We start from the raw sequence: 18232 nt of genomic DNA, 5'->3' as shown, positions 1-18232 counted from the left end.
AATAAATAAAAGTAAAATAATTATATAATAATAATAAAATAATTATATAATAATAAATAAAAAATAAATAAAAGTAAAATAATAATAATATAATAATAATCATTATTATTATTATTTTACTTTTATTTATTTTTTATATATTTATTTACTTCGCTGGTTTATATATTATTTATTATTTTTTTATATTTTTATTTATATATATTTACACAATTCACATTTTTCTTTCAATTTTCGAAAATTTTACATAGGCTTTCAGCTCAGGAGCTCTTAAAGTTGTTAACAATTAATAATTCTTTTATTTTTCAGTATTTCACTAATTTTTCAATTTAATATGACTGCAAAAAAAAGCTAAAAGAAAAATTCAACTAAAATAAATGAAAATTTGCAAAAAATACTTAAATATTATATCTTAATTGTGGTTCTATATTTTGATTTATCACTATATAGAAATATATTTATTTGTTTATAAAAAAAATTGGCATATAAAAAATGCAAGAATATTTATTTAGCGAGCATCGCCTAGTCGAGCAAGCTCTCATGCACTCTACGCGCTCTCAAGTTCAAATTCAAATGAAGCGCGCAAAGCGCCGCAACATTTCCACCCCCAAAAAGTCCAACACAAATCAAAATTTCCCCAAAAGCAGCGAAATTCACCAGCGCAAGAATTTCCTCATGGAAATGGACGTGTGTGAGTGCGTGGAAGTGGAAAGCACGTTTGCTTAAGGGTAGGAAAAGCTGCGCAACAATGCCGCGCGCGCTTTTCCAGTTTTTCCTGGCTATGCACTTGGCATTATGCCTACTAACCCTATTTTGCAGCGCAGCGAGTCCCATTTTTGGCCTGCATATAAAGCACACACACGCGCACACACACAGATGTAGCTGTGTGTGAGTGTGTGTGTTGAAGCAGCCTGGCATTGCGATTTTTTCCCATTAGAAGTCCTTTTTCCAAGCAGCTGAGTGGCGAAACGGAAAGTGCGGCGCGAATTGTGTTTGTGGCGCACTTGAATTTGGGACACATTCCTGCAAAGGACGCATCTGAAAGGATATACGCGGCGACCACTCAAAACACAGCGAATTTTGTGGCAAAAATGCAATAAACAAATGAAAATTCCATAAAAAAAAATACAACAAAAAAACAAAAAACAAAAACTCGACAACTTGAAATTTGACGCTTTGAACTTGATGTGCGAAAAAGGTGCGTGAAACTGGTGTAAACAATGAAAAACCTGTGGAAAATCCAATGTTGCAAGTGCAGCAACAAATAGAAAATTTAAAGAAAATTCCATGAAAAATTAATTGGAAATTATATGAAAACGAAATTGAAAACGAATTAAAAGAAAATTAAATTAAAAGCGAAAGCGTTGCAATTGCGAGTGTGTGTGTGTGCCCCGTGTGTGTGTGTGTATCGATTTGCATGTGTGTGAGTGCTGAAAAATCGATTATTAAAGCCACAGCTGCTGTTTGTTGTAATCGGCAGGCGGGGTGGTTGGTGGTTGGCCATTGCAATGCTGGCAGCAGCAAGCGCTAGGGTTGCGTGCCGCTATGTGGAAATCTGGTAGCAGCAGCAGCAGCAGCAGCGACGTCGACAGCAGCAGCGACACACTTCCAGTTGCTCGTATTTTGACGTCAAATTCCAATGGCGCCTTGCAGCCATCCAGCGGCAGCAGCAGCAACAACAACAGCAGCAACAGCAGCAGCTCGTTGCATGTGCAGCGCCAGGATACGACAACAGCAGCAGCAACAACAGCAACAGCAACAACAATAGCAGCAGATACACACGGGCAACAGCAGCAGCACCAGCAGCAACACAGTAGTCCAGGTGCAGCTGGCGCAGCAGTTGCAGCAGGATAACTACAACTAATCAACATATTGTGACGTATAACAAAAATAGGAAATGCATTTGGGCAACGGCCCACAACAGCAGCAACAACAATACAACAAATGCGACTGATTTACTGTGCAAGAAAAACAAAAACAAAACCAAAAAAAAAAACAAAATAAAAAAAAACAAAAAAATAAATTAAATTAAAATATATAAAGCAAAGTTTACAAACAACAAAAACAATTCAGAACAAAGCAAAGCACAAAAATTGAGTATACGACGCATATTCCAAGCTGCAGCAACAACAAACACACAGGTGTAGCTACACCCAAGTCAAACACACATATATATATACACATACATATAACAAAAAATGTAAATGTTTAATCATATTTAATATAAATTGAAAGCAATTCAAAGTTAGATGTGTGACTTATATATTGTAAACGATTTTAAGTGCACTTTTTGTAAGGCTGATTTTTCTCAATTTATTTCGATGTTGTGCTTCTACACCAGATCCCAAAGAGAATCAAATATATAAAGTGAAACAAGTAAAGAGAAAAAAACAGTGTTGGTAAACGATATAAACCTTATATATATATATCTATATCTATATATGACTAAATATTCTAAAAACTACGCACAAAACTTACAATTCTAGTAAATACAATAAACAGCTGACGGCTAGAAAAAAACAGTGTTGCAAAATGCTAAAATATATATTTAAAAATTTAATTACAATAAATTAGACACAACTTCTACAATAGCACACAGCAATACATGATAATTACTTTAAACAAAGAACCCAGTGTTGGTAAATGCTAAAATAAGTGTTGAAAAACACGCTCAAGATAAACCATTCAACGGCAACTGTTGCTGGCGTGCAATATATACAAAAAGTCAGTGTTGGAAAATGCTCGAAAGTATTTGTACATAGAGTGCAGAGACAGGCGCACAACAGCAATTGTTGCTGGCTACATTACATCAGCAACAGTGTTAGAAACGGCCCTCACAACGGATAGGCCAAGAGATATCCTGCTGATACAGCAGGCGGCGCCCGTTGGCAGCACTCGTGCAACAGTTGCCACAACAACAGCAGCAGCAGCAGCAGCAGCTGCAACAACAACAACAGCTAGCTACCTAGATGCGAGCGCTGCCACAGCGGCAGCCGTCGCCAGTCTGCGCAGCAAAGTGCCCTCGATATCGATAATACCGCTGCCGGCTGCCACAACGATTGTGGCACGGCCAGCCGGCACGCCCACGTCCACGCCCACGCTGACGCCCACGCGCACTGTGAGCACATCCAATAAGGCCACATCGCCGCCGCTGGCCTTCCTAACGGATGTGGCAGCCACAGCAACCACTGCAACGGCAACGTATGTCCGACCGCAGCAGCAGCATCAATACCAGCAGACGGACAAGTGCACGGTGCTCAAGCTGGACGTGCTGCGCGGCCAGCGGGAGCCCGTGACCACCATACGCACGCTGGCCAGTGCAACGGCCAGTAACAACAGCAACAACGGCTCGGCAGCAAGCACAGCGACAACAGCAACAGCAACAACAACAACAACAACAACGTACCTGCAAATCGAACAGCAACTCAACGAGCTGGAAGCTGTTGACGAGGACGACGATGAGAACATGGCCAGCCTGCTCGAAAGCAGCAATGCACAAGGCAACAGCAGCAGCAACAACAGCAGCAACAGCAACAGCAACAGATGCCATTTACCGCCCGCTCAGATACTGTCCAGCCAGCCGATCATTGTGAAGATCGAGCCGACGCAAGCCTTTCACATTGTGGACGAGGGCGATACGCGCGTGTTGAGCCTGCCTTTGAGCGATGCCGACAAGCTGGGCGCCAGCTGGATAGATCTCAAGGACATAGCCGGATTGCAGGCGGGCGGCGGTGCGACATTGCTGGACGTGTGCTTTGAGGGCGAGGAGGGCGAGGAGGAGGAGGTGGGCACGATAATAGCAACAGCATCGCCCGAGGAGCAGCAGCAGCAGCAGCAGCTGGAGGAGACGCAGCTAGCAGAGCCGGCGCCTAAGCGCTTGGCGCTAGCAGCAACACAGCAGCAGCAGCAGCAGCAGCAACAGCAGCAGCAGCAGCAGAAATTCATGTCAGAGCCGCCAGCGTTGGCTCGTTCGAGCAGCTTTAGCAGTTTGAGCAGCTTTAGCAGTTTGAGCAACATTAGCAGCGTTTGCAAGCATATTGTCAGCAGCGAGACCAGCAGCAGCAGCAACAACAACAACAACAACAATAGCAACAACAATCGCAAATCAGCCACGCCCACTGACAGACTGAGGCTCAGAGAACGTACGCCACCTCCACTGCTGCCCACACAGAAGCCAGCCACAGCCACGGCCACAACAGCAGCAGCAGCAGCAGCAGCAACCACAGTGGCAGCAACAGCAACAGCAACGACAACAACATCCACCACAGCTGCAACTGCGGCGGCATCAACGCGTGAGCGAGATAGGGAGAGAGACAGAGACAGAGACAGCAGCAGCAATGGAGCTATGACAGGTCAGTTATCATATATATAAGTACAGTGAACACATATTAAAGTGAACCAGCTATGAATTATATGGATTGGCGGATGATTCAATAAATATATCATCCAAGCTAAGCGAGCTTTTAGGAACAGCATAATTATATTTTATATAAATTTATGGAGAAAGCAAATTTTAACTCTCTCAACATTTCTTGCTTTGGGAACTGGAAAATTTTGAGACATTTAAAAATAGACAAATTAATATTATAAAAATATAATAAAATTACATAAATTATAAAGTATATAAAGCTCACCTTACACAAGATATTTGAGCTATTTAAAGCTTAACTTTTTATACTATATAAAGCTTTATGGAAGATGGAAAATATCAAAAACTAAAAAGATAATAATATATAAAATAATAAATACATAAATAATAAATAATTAATTAAAAATATATTTAATTTATGTATATATAAAATTATAAATATATAAATAATAAATAATTAATTATAAATATATAAATAATAAATAATGAATTAAAAATATATTTATATAAAATTATAAATATATAAATAATAAATAATGAATTAAAAATATATTTAACTTTTATATATACATATATATAAAATTATAAATATATAAATAACAAATAATTAATTTTAAAAATATTTATTTTTAAATATATATAAAATTATAAATATATAAATAATAAATAATTAATTAAAAATATACTTTATTTATATAATTAATTAAAATAAATAATTATTATATGTATATATAATTATTATATGAAATATACCTTGCGTCGTGGATTATAATAAAGAGCATAAATAATATAAAATTCTATAAAAATAAATTAAAAATTACTAAAATATTTATAAATCAGATTTGCTTTGGGTTCTTTGTAGAATTTAAAGATATATATTTTCTACAAAGTATTACTATCTATAGCTTTAGCTTGTATAAAAATAATTTTCTTATGACATTCTACTCTCTCGATCTTCCAAGAAGAAATTTTTTGCAATTCCTCTTTGTGCCATATTCGCAAACGTTTGAGGCGCAGCCACATTTTGTTAAAAAACTATTTTTAAAGAATTCTTTGAAATTGTAGTTGAGGAAATATAAAAACTCTTGTAAATGTTTGTGCTACGTCGAGCTTAATACTATATAATATATAGATCTGTATGATATATCTATATGATGTGTATGATATATATATATATTATATTATATTCACCTTAACTTACATTGAACTCTTATTGGAATTTTTGAAAACTTCTTTGCTTTTAAAAGCTATTTGTGATATATTTAGGGTGGACCCATATTAAAGTGAAATATATATGAAACTGTATTCTATTTGAAAATTTCATTCTTCACGAATATAAATAAGAAATAAATAATTATTATGGTTTTATAGACTCCATTAAAGATTTAAATATTTATTTTAGTATAGAAAATACTAATATAATAAGATAGATACGAAGTTGAAATCTATTTAAAATTGAAATCTCTTTAAAATTTCTTGAAGTAGTATACATTAATATATTTAGAGTGGACCAATACTAGTATAGTCAATAGGATATTGAAGTACATTTGAATTCAAGTGAAACTTCTCTATAATTATTATTTTATTATATAAAAATCTTATTAATATTTTAAATATTAAAATGTCATATCATATATTTAGGGTGAACCTTTATTAGTATATTAATATGAAGTTGAAAAGTATATGAAGTTTCATTATTAAGAAAAACTTTTTAAAATATTAGTGCTTAAGAATATAGCTATATATATAGACAAGCTACATCTTATTTAGGGTGGACCTTATTATATAAGAATATGAAATCCATTTCAATTCTATTGAAAACATTTAAAAAATATCATTTTTAAAGATTAAGAATCTTTTTAATATTTTGACTAATAAAATCTCATATTTAGAGTGGACCTATATTTATATAGTAGTATAGCCAAAATGCTTAAACTCTTAGCAAATTTCTTCAGCATGCCTTGCCTTACCATAATGCAGAGCAACCTTGTGCGCCTGATAATTGAATTGTGCAGATAATTGACTTAGTGTGTGCGCTATAAAGGAGCAGAAAGGCCTAGCCATAATTGCGTTACTTAATGCCAAGGCTTTCGCTATAAAAAGATGCATCGCACCGCGGACTGTAATAGAATTAGCTATGATTTCTGTGCAGTACCTGCTAGCTGGTGCTTACTGTGCTGCACGAGTGGGTGAGTTGCATGCAGATGACAGGGCATTGCGCAAGCCGCACAATTAACAGCACAACACATAGATGTCTTCTGACAGCAGCAGCAGCAGCAGTAACAGGTGTATGTGCGTGTGTTGCTGCTGCTGCTGCTCACACACCCCTGTGCTAAAGAATTTCAATTTACAAGCGTCGATTTATTGGCTATTCACCTCTTGTGGCAGCCACAGCGACAGCTACAGTCGCAGCCGCAGCCGCAGCTACAGCTCAACTGCGGCTGTGTCCCACTTTCCATAGACGACGACGACGACGACGACGACGACGACGACTGTCGGTTGCAGCAGTAAAAAAAATAGACAAACAAATAGAATACAACAAAAAAAAAAAAACATGTTTTGACATACTAAATAAGCCGCAAACTTGCTCGAGAGCGAGACGGAGCGAGAGAGCGCGCGCGGCAGGGGGCAGGCAGCTTTGGTGTTCTTTATCATTAGGTTCTGTTAGTTTGTGCGATTCTTGCTGCCTCGACACATTCGCTTTACGGCTCTTTGACTCACTTGCGGCACAAATGAGCCACACACACAAGCACCTGCCCCATTGCTCCACACACACACACACCTTGACTCGCCTCCGCTGCCACTGCTACAAGCTGCTTGGGCAGTCAAGTCACAGTTCTGTTCACTTGTGCATCACACACACACACACACACACACACACACACACACACACACACATACACACACACACACACACACACACACACACACACACACACACACACACACACACACACACACACACATAGACAACATTCTTGGCTCATAGTTTTTACCGTAGCACGAACCTTAGCGGTAAAAGCCGCAGCTACAAACTATACAGTTAGCTGAATGAAGTATCTAGATACAAACGCACACACACACACACACACACACACACACACACATTGAGTCAGTCTCTAGATACATTCAGTTGATTACAATAGAATTGTGAGCCGCGCGCGATTCTTCACAATTTTAATGAGCTGTAGCTGCGGCAGGCGTCAGGCATTATATATATACAATATATATATATCTGATATATATATATATATATATACATAAAGACGCTGCTTTTGGCTAAGCTTCAAATTGATTTAGTTGCTCGAGGCGGCAGCAGTTGTCAGTTTTTTGTTGGTTTTCCATTTGTTTTTTGTTTCTTTTGATGGTGCTACAAATGAGTTGCGCCCCGAGCGCTTGAGGCGTGGCTTGTAACTGTCTCGAAAAAGGGCTTTTCATTCTTGGCGCGCAACAAAGATTGATCTACATTTTGACCGGAATCTGTGTTGATATCTATCGTAGCTCATTAGCCTTTAAACAGTTCGCTTATGTCATTCGATGGATGATTGATGAGCTGCTGCTGCTGCTGCTGCGGCTGCATTGTGCATGATCGTTAATCGTTGATCGATAACGAGTCTAACGGTGCTTGGCTCCACAGACCCAGCTAACCACACAAACTGTGGCCAGCAGAAGCTTAGCTAAAAATAAGCAATGAACTGAGACTTTTGATAAGCTTTAAGGATTTATTTTGTTAAGCCCAAGTTTTCTGTGTTTTCAGCTGCCTAAAGTGAAGTGAAGTGGCTCAACTTGCCAGTAAGTCGCTGTTAGCTACCTTAGCTTAGCATAAGCCTTCAGATTCCTTAACATTTATTTTTCGAAGAGTATAAATTCTGTTAAATATTTAACATTCCTCTCCAAGTTGCAGCTCAACCTCACAGAGCTGCCTAAAGTGAAGCTTCTCAGGTCAGAAACTCTGGCTCAACTTGCCAGTAAGTCGCTGTTAACTAGCTTAGCTTAACAAAAGCCAGATTCCTTAACATTTCTTTTTAGAAGAGTATAAATTATGTTAAATATTTAACATTCCTCTCCAAGTTGCAGCTCAACCTCACAGAGCTGCCTAAAGTGAAGCTTCTCAGGTCAGAAACTCTGGCTCAACTTGCCAGTAAGTCGCTGTTAACTAGCTTAGCTTAACATAAGCCTTCAGATTCCTTAACATTTATTTTTCGAAGAGTATAAATTCTGTTAAATATTTAACATTCCTCTCCAAGTTGCAGCTCAAGCTAACAGAGCTGCCTAAAGTGAAGCTTCTCAGGTCAGAAACTCTGGCTCAACTTGCCAGTAAGTCGCTGTTAACTAGCTTAGCTTAACATAAGCCTTCAGATTCCTTAACATTTATTTTTCGAAGAGTATAAATTCTGTTAAATATTTAACATTCCTCTCCAAGTTGCAGCTCAACCTCACAGAGCTGCCTAAAGTGAAGCTTCTCAGGTCAGAAACTCTGGCTCAACTTGCCAGTAAGTCGCTGTTAACTAGCTTAGCTTAACATAAGCCAGATTCCTTAACATTTCTTTTTAGAAGAGTATAAATTATGTTAAATATTTAACATTCCTCTCCAAGTTGCAGCTCAACCTCACAGAGCTGCCTAAAGTGAAGCTTCTCAGGTCAGAAACTCTGGCTCAACTTGCCAGTAAGTCGCTGTTAGCTACCTTAGCTTAACATTAACCCATAGATTCCTTAACATTTCTCTTTCTGAAAGCACAAATTCCATAATCTGCATGAATATGAAATGTAAATCAATTCGTTTCTCAAGCAGATGTATTTTACTGCCGTCTGGTCTCAAATGTAGCGCAGCAGACGCATTAATAATCATATTTAAGTTTTTTGCCAAAATGCAAATAGCAGCAGAAACAATAACAGCTAAATGAATTCATTAAATCTTTTGCACATATCATGCACATGGCTAACTAACTAACTAATCTGGTAGCAAAGGTGGCTTTGATGCGACCCTGAAGCTGGTTATTGGTATTAATGGAAAAAAGCCAAGCAGGCATTACACAAGACACAAATCCAAAGACGAGTTACGAGAGGTTCAGGCAAACGCACTATCGCTTTTGCAAAATATGCTCAATGTATCTATGTGTCTGTGTAGCTGTGTGGCTGTGTATCTGTATCCGTGTATTTGTATCTTTCGCATGAACGCATAGATGTCCCCCATTGTTGGGGCTATATGATTTTGGCTATGGGTTCATTATAGTTTGCATTTCATGCATGAATCTGCCAGCCCACCAAAAACTAGCCCTGTAACTCGTACGGACGGACGGACGGACGGACGTACCCATCCATCCATTAGCTAGCGCCGCATGAGGTTTCTTTCCAATCGACCGTAGCATCGTTTCATTATCATATAGACATATTTTTTTCGTTTTTGCCAATCGATTTCATAATATGAAGTTTTATGTATTTTTTTATTATTATTATTTTTTTACATTTATGCAAAGCTTTTTTTTAAATTTTTGTATGCTGTCCCAAAACACAGGCAAATACTTAAGATACATTTGTATCTGTGTCCGTGTGTTGGTGTTGCGGCAGAGTTAATTGTATGCATTACAACAACAATAACAAGACATAAATTAGCTACAACAAAATATTAATTTATTAACTCTACTTTGCTTTGCAGCGTTTCGAATTTTGCAAACCGAAAGTCAGCTGCTTGCAACATCATTTTCTATTTTTTTTTCTGGTTTAAGTTGACTTAATTTGATTTTATTTTTTATTTTATGTTTTTTACTTTGTCTCCTGAAACATATTTCAATATTATATCTTTTTTATGAACTTTGACTCCGGTTCACCTTGGCAGCTGCTCCGCTTACGGTTAACATTTTTTTTTAATTTTATTTTATTTTTATATTTTTAGCCATTTTTTGGGGGATTTTTTTTCGTTGGCTTTATAAAAATCAATTTCGTTTTTAAATATTACATATTAACTTAAAAAAAAAAGAAAAAAATTAGCAAAGCGAAATCGCTTAAATTTGTTAAGCAAAGGCATTGAAGAATTATTAATTATATAAATATGTGTCTTATATATTTATATATATATTTATATCATATTGCGAATCACATCTTGTTTATATTTTAATCTGGTTTACTATCTTTAAGGCGCATCCTTGAATATGAATAAGACATTTCTATAGCTTTGTTAAGTTTGGTAAATGGAGACTTGAAAAAATAAACTTAAATTTATGGAATTTAAACAACAAATAATTTAATAAAAGTCCATTGACAATATAAAACTTTAGTAAAAACATAACATTCATAACATTTCAAAATAAATTTTCATTGTGAACAAGAATTCTTTAAGTATATTTTTACAATTAAAACTATGAATACGTCAAAATTATTAAAATAATTAAAAAATATTTTTAAATTTAAAAATTTAAATAAATTCATAAAAAATTAAATAATTTTTAAATAAAAATTGATTTAAATTATTATTAATTTTTTTTTTTTGAATGTTGCTCAAGATTTTTATACAAAAACTCCCAAGAAATCTTTAGATTTATATTAAAATATTTTATATTTTTTAAAAATATTTTATATATATATGTTTTAAAGGAGTTTTTATGGTAGAGCTATAAAGTAGTAGATATTATATTTTATAACATAAATAAATATATAATTAAAAATATATATTTTAGATATATTTAAGACAATTTATTTAAAATATATTTAAGACAATTTTGAAGCTCAAGCGAAGCACAATTTTTCCAACAATTTTCTTAAGCTGGTTTAATAAGCATAAGCATAATTTATGACAAAGTTCTAAATGGGCACAAAGGACATCAAAAGTTGAGAACTATTTCAAGTTAAGTGGCGACAAACACACACACACACACACACACACGTGTGTGTGTGTGTGTTTGGCATTATAAAAAATGCATTTATGCGCAATTTGCAAAGCCATTAGAAACAATTTTCATGCATAAGTGAGTCGTTGAGGAAAATCAACTAAAAGTGTAATTAAATGCCGCACACACACAGGAAGAGCGACAGCAAAAGGAAGAAATGGACAAAACATGCAGCCAGGCAGACTAGTCCAGACAGACAAAGACACACAGAGAGCGAGAGAGTCAGTGAGCCAGTGAGTGCGATAGAGAGGCAAAACTAGTCGACTGCAATGCACACAGTTTGGCCTAAAAAGCAATTGACCTGCTAATTGGGAATTTCAAATGGAAATGACAGTAGCCGTAGCAGTGGCAGTCGCACGGCCACAGAAGCGCAGCACAAAAAGGAAATGCACAAAAATCGCCAACAAAAACAAAGAACCAAAAAAAAAAAACCATGAAAACAAATGCTGTAATAATAGTAATATGGCACACAGCTTTTTCCGCCTGCAGCAAAGCTTTGATGCGCGTTTGCTTGCTCTCGCCATCGCATTCTCTTCGAGCTGACGCTCTCTTTTGTGTAAGAGCGATGCTAACAGCTGATTAGTAAAAAGCGCGCGCTGCTCACTCTCACACACATATGCACACTCATGCATACGCTTGCAGATAGAAAAGCGCCAGTGGAGCGGTTGCCATAGCGAATGAACGGCACAAAGCGTAATGTTGGAAAAAATTGAAGAAGTCATCGGCACAGAGACACATATACCCACTCAGCAGGCAGCGCTGCCGGCGTCGCTGTCGCCGTCGCCGTCGTCATCAACAGTGCTTTGGCTGGTGTTTGGGTGGGAGCGGAGCAGCTGGAGGTGGAGACATATGCTGAGCGCAACGGCTAGCGCGCTCTTTGGCGCGCGCTCTCTTTGCTTTGTATGAATGCTTGCGCGCTTGTGTGTGTGTGTGTATGCGTGCTTGTGTGTGAGTTGCTGCCACACTCTGAGGCCGCAATGCGGCGCGCCACTTGGACAACGAACTCGATAACATTTTGAGGCAGTCTTCAGCTACACTTCGTATTGAGCGTATCGCGGCGGCGGTTACGATGCGTTGCGCGTTGTATCTTTATTATTAATTATTTGTTGTTGTTGTTTAATACTTATTGTATATGATTTCTTCGTATGTGTGTGCGTGTGTGTGTGTATAATTGTATCTCCGTGTATGCGTTTTTTCAACTATTACGCGCCCGCCTCTCGCTCTCCTCTGTGTCTGTGTGTGTGTGTGTGTGTGTGTCGGAGTGCGTGCGTTCGTCTCTCGATTTGTGTGTGTGCGTGTGTGCGTGCGGTGCGTGTGCAGCAATAGAAAATTACAAATGCAACAACTGCAACAAATTCAAATATTGCAAAATGCCAGGCTAATTTGTTGCTGGCATCGGTGAAGTTGCTCGGTTTCAGGCTGCAGCCCACAAAACAAAACAAAATACAAATTACAAAAAGAAAAAAGTAAAGAAAAGTCAACAACAACAACGACAACAACAAATTATATATAAGAAGCAGCAGCAGCAGCAGCAAATATCTAAAGTGTGCATTCAAATTCCAAATCGTGCCTAATCGTGCAGCAACTGCAACGTCTCGTGATGCGACTGCAACAACAACAACAACAACAACAACAAAAACGGAAGTGCAAGTGACGTAATTTATTGGTACAGACTCCAAAAAAACAACAAAAATAAAACTTTTGGAGCAGCTGAGAATGCAAAGCCCGCCAGCACCTCTCTCTCTCTGTCTCTCACACACTCTGCCCAGCCCACTTGCACTCAGACACACACACACACGCACACCCTCCATAAATATGAATTGTGTAATGCAATAAATTACTGTGCGTGTGTGTGTGTGTGTGTTTCTGCCTGTGTGTGTGTGTGTGCCATAAAGGATCGTTAAAGAGCCCGATATTTATTGGATTATCACAAAGAAAAAAATCAACACAAATTGGATAATTTATTGATTAAGCCAAATGGATTAAACACAGTCTAAAAACTGTTCACAAATAATTATCTATATACATATATATATATATATATATATATATATATTATATATATATATTCATATATATATATATATTATATATTTATATACTCATATATATATATATCGCTCAAGACTCAAATTTTTAAACATTTCTCATTTGCGTTCGAAAATTTATTCAAAATATTTCAAAAATTTATATTTGAGAATTTCTTAAAGATTTTTACCACATATTGAATTTGTTCTCTAAAGCGTTGTAGTACTGTAGTTGGGTTTACTATCTTGTCTAAAGTTTGCTTAGGTTCGATTTGAGAGTTTGGTCTGTGCTGTAGCTGTTGTAATTTCTTCACTTTTTAAAACAAATCCAATGAGAATTTTCTATTTGAGCTGAAAATTTCTTTAGCCTTTTTCTAAATCTAAATTTCGAATAACATAAAAGCTATGCACTTCAATGCTGGTGTAGCTAGTGCCTACTGTACTTTACTCCAGTTAGAGCTTAGCTTATTTCAGAAGTCAAGAAAAGTTCTGAATAGTTTTAGGCTGAAGTTTTGAGTCTTTCATAGTTGAAAAATATTTCAAAAAAATTTCGAAATTTAATTCGCACTTAAAAATAGCTTAAATTTTGCTTTAAATTCAGCTTATGCCCAATAAACTCTATCAAAATCCAGATTTGCAGTTTTGCATCTCAAAAAAAATTGATCTCATTTATGAATACTTAAGTTTTGCTCTAGTCAGAAATAAATTTTACTCTACTTGAAGTCAATCAAAATATTCCAATTGGAACCCAAATGAAGTTTCATTCATGTATTCAGTTTGTAGTAAATCCCATTTTTATTAAACAAAAATAACCCTTATCTTGTAATTCACTTGTTAATTATGGGCTATAAGCTTTTTAAGCTTCATTAGGCAAATGTACAATTTATTTGCCCTGAATTGTCTTCAATTTGTTAAAGAAAGGCTGGGAATACTGCACTCTACCTCTTCCTCTTCCTATTCTTCTTCTTCTTATGGAACCCGCATCTCTTAATTGCAGTCAAAGTCAATTTTCTAAGTTTACCAACTGCTGAGCGAGTTTACTTGGATATTACATAGATTTGATATAAATAAAATATATATAAAATGTAGCATATGACTTGATATGATAATAGTTCAAATATACAATAGACTTATAGATTTACTAAGACTTGTATATATAATATAGACAAATATAGAGTAGATTTGGGAATGGATAGAATTTATATATAGATAGATAATAGATAAAGAAGTATATAGAAAAATGCAGCATAGAAGATTTTCTTCTATGTGAATCAAAAAAACTTTTCATAGAGAAAGTCTTGCAGAAGAAACTTTATTTTATTTTTAAGCAGTTCTTATTTTTTCTATAACTTTTTTCAAACTTATCTAATAACTTATAAAGAAATTTGTATACCCTTTCTAAGCGATTCAAGTTGGAGTGAGATTTTTAAAAGAATTTCGATTTAAGTAAAAGATTTCAAACTGCTTAAGATCAACTAAGCTAAAAAAACTTAAAAAAATGGATTACAAAACTTATTAAATTAATTTTATATAAAAGGGAAAAAAGGGAATAGAATCTGTAAATATAAGATTTAGTTTTGGAATATATATATGAAATAATATAAACTAGAATATTTTATATTTATTCAAGTCTAAAATTCCCTTCAAAGTTCTTCAGTTTCATTGCAAATTTTTTCAAATCAATAGTTCAGAATTGTTTGATTTTCCCTAGGGTTGCCTAGCTACCATAAAATAGAGTTTAATTGCAAATCTTTGCTGCTGCTGCTGCTACTTCTTCCTCTTCTTCATCTGCTGCTGCTGCTGCAACTGCCTTCAGACAGTCAAAAGTTCACAGTAATAATCTTTCGTAATGTAGGCACATTGTCTTGTCAAGTCCAACCCGCACACCCGCTACCCTGTACGAGGCCAACAACAACAGCAAACAACAAAACAAAACAATGCAAATTGTTGCCCATTGTGAGCAGTTATGATTATCAGCCATTGTTGTTGTTGTTGGTTTTTGGGGCTGGTATTTATAATAGCCGTAGACAGTTTCTTAGTTTTCCGCGCAAAAGGAAAACTGCCAGCAGTGAGCAGCAAACAGTTGGCAGTTAGAGCAACTCAACTGCACAGTAAGTCACCCAGTTGGTCGCTAGCTTTAGTTCAGCTCAGTTCAGTTCAGTTCAGTTGAGTTCAGAGCACCTAGAGCAGCGCTGTCTCCGGCTGTGTCGCTGCCTACGCCCACTTTCATTGGCTTTCTCGCTCGCACATTACCTTTTGCCCAGCGCCCAACAACTGTTTGCATTACCGTTAGTAGAACAACATTGCTAAGCACACACTCAATGTGTCGTCTATAAGTGTGCCAGAGCCACCCCAGACCCAAGCTAAAAGGGGGGCTACAAAACACAAAAAAAAAGAAACGTATATAAAATAAAAGCCTAGCAGCGACAGCGACAGTGACAGCGCCTATGCATGCTTTGTGTCTCTCTGTGTGTGCCTCTGTGTGTGTGTGTGCAGAGCTCTAGCATAGGTCATTGGTCTTTTTCGGCGTCAACGTACTGCGACAGCGGGGCAGCGACGCAAGCAGCGACGCTAGCAGTCAGCATGTAACTTTGTCGTCAGCCGTTGCTTCTGCTGCTGTTCTTGCCGTTGTTGTTGTTGTTGCTGCCTCCCTTTTTCGGGCTTGACCGGCTTAGTACCGTTAGTAAGTTCGTTGTCGTTGTATTCGTGCACTGTGCTCGCTGTGAGAGAATTTTTGAATTTCATGCCTTCGCTCTGCTTCTTCTACTGTTGTTGTTGTTGTTGTTGCTTTTGCTATTCATTTTCATTTTCTTTTCAGTTTATTTGACTCTATGCGCTCTCAGCGCTGCCCACTGTTGCCGACAGCGACGCCAGCGTTCTGCTAGCTACGTTTTTCTATATGTAAATTTCTCCATTACAACAATAGTAAGCTGGGTACTAGGGCTGGGGGCAAAGAAATGCTGTCGCTGCTTTAGTTACAGTTAGTTTGTTTTTGTTGCTGTCGCCGCTGCTGGCACAATTTCTGTTGTTGTCGCTTTGGTGACGACGACGATGGCAACAACAACAACAGCGATTTGCTGGTGACGTATTTGCATGTCTGCGCTGCGCTGCGCTGTGCTGCGCCGCGCTGCGCTTGCTACACTCCGCCTGCTGCTTCCGCATTTGAAGTTCCTATTAACTAACCCCCACAGGGCGCCCACCCCAACAACTAAAACCTCACACTGCGCTACGCTCCAGCTAAGCAGCCCACCCTCTCCTATCCGAAATAGAAAGAAAAAAAACTAAAAATGTGTTTTATATTCATTTGCTTTTGCCGGCAAACGCTCAAGCTTTGGGTCATAGAACTTTTTCAGTGTTTACAAGCGCACACACACACACACGCACATGCACGCACATGGCTTGCGCTGTCACTCTCTTGCGCTCCCTCTCTCTCTCACACACACATACACGTGCAGAGCTTTCGTTGTGTGATTTATGCGTCGTCGTCGTCGTCGTCGTTGTTGTTGATGTCGCTTCGTAAACTGCATTTCATGTTCGTTTCTGCAGGCGGCGCGCCTGTCTGACAGAGTTGCCCAGCACACCCCCAGCCCCAGCCCCACCCACACAGCTATATTATGACTAGTCGCAGCCCCCAGCCCCCGTTGCTAGCTTGTCTAGCACCCTTAAATCTCATTTCTATATCGATTTTTCATGTTCATGTTACATTCTCATGCATTTGCCACAGTGGAGTTGTTGTTGCGGGTGTGGGGTGGGGGTGGTGAGTATTGGTTAGGAGCTAGCGGCCCAGTTTTCATGTACTGTATTCGCGCCCTGTTTGATGTTTAAAGGCAAATTCAATTATTGGAAAAAATCATTCACGCACACACACACACACACACACGCAGAGGCATGCATACACACATATGTGTATGTGTGTGTATATATGTATCTTAATTAAAAAATTTCGCAGGCTAATTGCCACGCCCCTTGAAAATTAACAATATGCTGAATGCCATGCATTGGCCATGGCTAACAACGCGCAGCAAAAGCATTTATATAACGGGCCAAACCATTTTATACATCAAAGTGTTTAAATAAACAACAAGAAAACAAACCAAGTTAAATCTATATATCAAATATATATATATATATATACATATATATATATGTGTGCATATATATGTGTCTAAGAGGAAAAGTTATTAAACGAAATTCATTTGAAATGCTGTTTTGAAGAATGCGCCTAAATGTCTTCCGGAATTAATTGTCGTGAAATTTTCGTATTTTTGGAAATTTTGATTTGGAATCAAACAAAACAGAGAAATCGACAAAACAATGAGCATAACAACAACAGCAGCAGCAGCAACAACAGCAACAACAGCAACAGCAGCAAGCAACAACATAAAAATCACAGCAAACGCAGCAGCAGCAGCAACAGCAACAAAGTCGCAGTGAAAGTGCTAAAAAATCAACAACAACAACAACAACAACAAAAGCCCAAAACTTCAAAGAGCAACAACAACAACAACAATATCAAATTTGCCAGCCATCAAAATTTGCATGTGCTGCAAAAGGGCTGAAAATTGAGAAAAATTTTTAAACAAATTTTGAAAAAATTTCAAAAAATTTTCAAAAAATTTTGAAAAATTATAAAAAAAAACTAATTAAAAATTGCTTAAAACAAACATTTCTATCTAAATATAAACGCGAACAAGTGTCTTATTAAATAGTTAAAATAGTCTACAACAAAATTCATAAACAAATTATTAACCAGATCTAAAAAAATATATATATATATATATACCTATATATAACGCGAAGCAGATGCAGCAGTTTTAGTACCTAAAGGGCCTGAAGACAACGTTAGAACTATATACAAAAGCGAAACCCATATACATACACACATACATACATACAAACCTACATACACATATATATATATATAGTTAATAGATATATACAACTTCTATATATAT

The 18232-nt window shown here is 37.0% G+C and overlaps 1 protein-coding gene across 2 annotated transcripts; it reads left to right on the top strand.

Annotated features, from left to right (window-relative positions):
* Nucleotides 1-12564: 12564 nt before the first annotated feature.
* On the top strand, nucleotides 12565-17839 carry LOC111592120 (putative uncharacterized protein DDB_G0283779). 2 transcript variants are annotated; one of them, XR_002750924.2, is made up of 2 exons: nucleotides 12565-12916; nucleotides 17227-17365. XR_002750924.2 is itself a non-coding variant. In XM_023304156.2 (2 exons), exon 2 carries the CDS (start codon nucleotides 17504-17506, stop codon nucleotides 17834-17836), a length of 333 nt encoding a protein of 110 aa, XP_023159924.1. In that variant the 5' UTR covers nucleotides 12565-12916; nucleotides 17493-17503; the 3' UTR covers nucleotides 17837-17839. The 2 variants fall into 2 exon arrangements, 1 of the variants encoding a protein (XP_023159924.1); XM_023304156.2 differs by lacking the exon at nucleotides 17227-17365 and adding an exon at nucleotides 17493-17839.
* Nucleotides 17840-18232: the final 393 nt, after the last annotated feature.

The sequence above is a fragment of the Drosophila hydei genome, unplaced genomic scaffold (genome assembly GCF_003285905.1).
Source record: "Drosophila hydei strain 15085-1641.00,03,60 unplaced genomic scaffold, DhydRS2 tig00008122-arrow-pilon, whole genome shotgun sequence".
NCBI classification, from domain to species: domain Eukaryota; kingdom Metazoa; phylum Arthropoda; class Insecta; order Diptera; family Drosophilidae; genus Drosophila; species Drosophila hydei.
The sequence above is the reverse complement of the archived record's forward strand: the minus strand, read 5'-3'. Positions and strand labels throughout refer to the sequence as shown.